Source organism: Bos mutus, chromosome 23, assembly GCF_027580195.1.
Source record: "Bos mutus isolate GX-2022 chromosome 23, NWIPB_WYAK_1.1, whole genome shotgun sequence".
In the NCBI taxonomy this organism is placed as follows: domain Eukaryota; kingdom Metazoa; phylum Chordata; class Mammalia; order Artiodactyla; family Bovidae; genus Bos; species Bos mutus.
In genome coordinates this window covers 27,675,082-27,678,180 of record NC_091639.1, presented here as the reverse complement: position 1 = coordinate 27,678,180, position 3,099 = coordinate 27,675,082, and the positions used below count along the sequence as shown (strand labels likewise).

Genomic DNA, 3,099 nt, shown 5'->3' with positions numbered 1-3,099 from the left:
CATACATAGATACTTGGGTGGCCAGAGTACCAGTCCATCAGAAACCATTACTTTTACCCCAGTACTTATTCCTATCCTACTTCCTTTTAGTAACAGATTTTTAGTTGAACACAAGTTGCTCAACTGGAGAGAATACATTCCCAAGTTTCCCTTGCAGAAAAGGACTTATCACACAACTAACAGCCAAGAGAATAAGTGAAAAAAAAAATCTTGCAAGTTTTTGGTATTTGAAAGAAATACACTGTCTTGTACTAACTTTCCCTTTGGGCTACCTATCAGGTAATAAAACTCAGATGGACACCTTAGGCACATGGAACTCCCTTATTCGGAGGAGCAAGTTTTTTCACAAGATGACCTCATGGAGAAGAGAGCGCCTATTTAACCCAGACTTCTATGCAAGAGAATAACATGCTATAATCTTGCTTCAAATACTGTAATGGTCAGTTTCTTTTATACGTGAGTCTATATCTTAACTGCTTCAGATTCCCTATAGGTACTGTGGCACTATTAATATTGTCCTTAGAAATATGGTAAAATTTCAGGTATATTAAGATTTAATTTTAAACTTAATTATTCAGAACGTTGAATATATAGAATTGATCAGAGGCTATGGGACAAAGGCCGTGACAGCTGGGATAAATTACTGCTCATTTTCACTCTTAATTTGTTAGCAGCATTGCCCTGGACTAGCTCTTGGTTCACAGAATTAAGCAAAATATTCTCCAATAAGCATTTTCATTTCTTGTACATTTCTTAGTATTTTATTATTTTATTTTCTAATATGGAAGTGCTTTCACATCTCTACTTTTCCCCATAACTAAACTATGTATATGCACATAATTTTTATTTATCTCAAAAATCCAATTTTAAGATTTAGCAGTTATGTTATCTATTTATTAAATAATACCCACTTTAAAAATAAAGCAATTTCTTCTTTATTTGAAATCTGGATTTAATTTTTAGTTCCCATTCTAACAGACATGTACGTGCACTTCTTGTTTATCTGCACACGTGCACTCTTGTATATCTGCACACACAGCTATATTTCCTTCCTTGGGTTTAATTTTTTTCCCTTTTAATTTCTCAGGTTTAATATGTATCTTTTATTTCTTTTTCTTATTTAGTAAAAAATTTCCCCTTAGCAGAGCTTTAATGGTACCCACAAGTTCTTAAATGTAATTACTTTTCTCAGTTTATTTGGGCTCTTTCATTGTTTAACATGTTTAATAATTTGTCAGCTTCTATCCTGCCCTTCCTCAGCAACCTTTTTTATCTTGTTTCCATGGTTCAAGTAGTGAAACAATAATAAAGTTGGTCTAAAATTAAGAGAGAGAGCTTCAGCTTATTCAACTCACTTTAATAAGTAACTCACTTTCTATGAATCACAACGGTAAAGTTCAAATGAGAACTTGAAGAGAGTAAGCAAATGCATGACATAACTGAAATGAGTGCATTGCTGTGCTGATGTTACAAGTTTCTGATGGTCAGTCCATACTTTGGTTATATTGCCTGAGTTTTGACTTAAAAGTTCATTTTAATGAAAGTTGAGTTGAGATGTGAAAGTACTAAGTTTACTTAAAGGCTGTGGACAGAAAAGAGTAGGAAGGGACACTTTGTCAACTACAGATTGCTGAGGGCATTCACTCCAGGAAGGACTTTACCTTCCAGAAGCTCCAGACTGGCACCTCCTCCAGTGCTCACGTGACTGACTTTATCTTCAGTGTTCCATTTGGCACAGCAAGTAGCAGTGTCTCCACCTCCTATAATGGTGATACAGCCCTTGGAAGTGGCTTTCACAACTTCATCCATGAGGGCTTTTGTTCCTTTAGCAAAAGCATCCCATTCAAATACGCCTACAGGTCCATTCCACACAATTAACTTGGCTCGCCCCACCACGTCTGCATACTTCTTAATGGTCTCAGGACCACAGTCCAAACCCATCCAGCCGGCAGGTATTCCTGATGCTACAGTGGCTTGGCCAACCTTAGCATTCTCCTCAAACTTGTCAGCAGTGACAAAGTCAACAGGAAAGGTAATGTTCACACTATTTTTTCCAGCTTTGGTCATAATTTCTTTGACAATCTTGGCTCCCTCTTCATCGAACAAGGAAGCACCAATCTCCATGTTGTTCAATACCTTAAGGAAGGTGTAAGCCATTCCTCCACCAATAATCATCTCATTGACTTTGTCCAGCATATTTTTGATGAGTTGGATCTTGTCTGCCACTTTGGCTCCACCAAGTATAGCCAGAAATGGTCTCTCTGGGTTTTCCAAGGCTTTGGAGAAGTAATCTAGCTCCTTTTTCATCAGGAATCCAGATGCCTTCTGGGGAAGATTCACTCCCACCATGGAACTGTGGGCCCGGTGAGCTGTGCCAAAAGCATCGTTGACATACACATCCCCTAGCTTGGAGAGGGATGCTCGGAAGGCTTCTATTTTATCTGGCTCAGCTTTAAGCTTATTTCCAGAAGGATCTTGGCCCTTCCCTTCTTCTTCCACATGAAAGCGCAGGTTCTCCAGCAAGATGACTGTACCGGTGGCTGGGCTGGCACAAGCCTTCTCCACTTCCGGACCCACACAGTCCTTTAGGAACACTACGTCTTTGCCCAACAAGGATTTGAGTTCAGCAGCAACAGGCTCTAAGGAGTATTTATCAGGCATCGGAACACCATCAGGTCTACCTAAATGACTCATAAGAACTACTGACTTGGCTCCATTATCCAGACAGTACTTGATGCTTGGGAGAGAGGCCTTGATTCTTTGGTTGTTTGTAATCTGGTTCTTCTTCATGGGGACATTGAAGTCAACTCTCATGACGACTCGCTTCCCTTTCACATCCACTTTGTCCAAAGTTAACTTCTTAGAAAGAGACATCTTGACGATACAAAGACAGGTTAACACATAGATCCCGGTGTTGAAGAGAACCACTTTACTGCTGGTGAGATGTTGGGTGCGTGGTGTTTTCTAACGCCTTTCCCCTTGGCCTGCCCCTTTCTTCCCAGCACTAGCTCTCCCACGAGGCCAGCCATGATTGGACCAGGGAAAGGAAACCGGCTTCGCGATTTGTCAATGGTCCTGTCAGTCTGAATTTGGAGTGCT

The 3,099-nt window shown here is 40.0% G+C and overlaps 1 protein-coding gene across 1 annotated transcript; it reads right to left on the bottom strand.

Annotated features, from left to right (window-relative positions):
- Positions 1 to 1,620: 1,620 nt before the first annotated feature.
- On the bottom strand, positions 1,621 to 2,874 carry PGK2 (phosphoglycerate kinase 2). Its single transcript, XM_005905113.3, has one exon. The coding sequence runs from the start codon at positions 2,872 to 2,874 to the stop codon at positions 1,621 to 1,623; it is 1,254 nt and encodes a 417-aa protein (XP_005905175.1).
- Positions 2,875 to 3,099: the final 225 nt, after the last annotated feature.

Coding starts and splice junctions, on each gene's coding strand:
- PGK2 (XM_005905113.3), bottom strand. CDS start 2,874: ATGTCTCTTTCTAAGAAGTTAACTTTGGACAAAGTGGATGTGAAAGGG.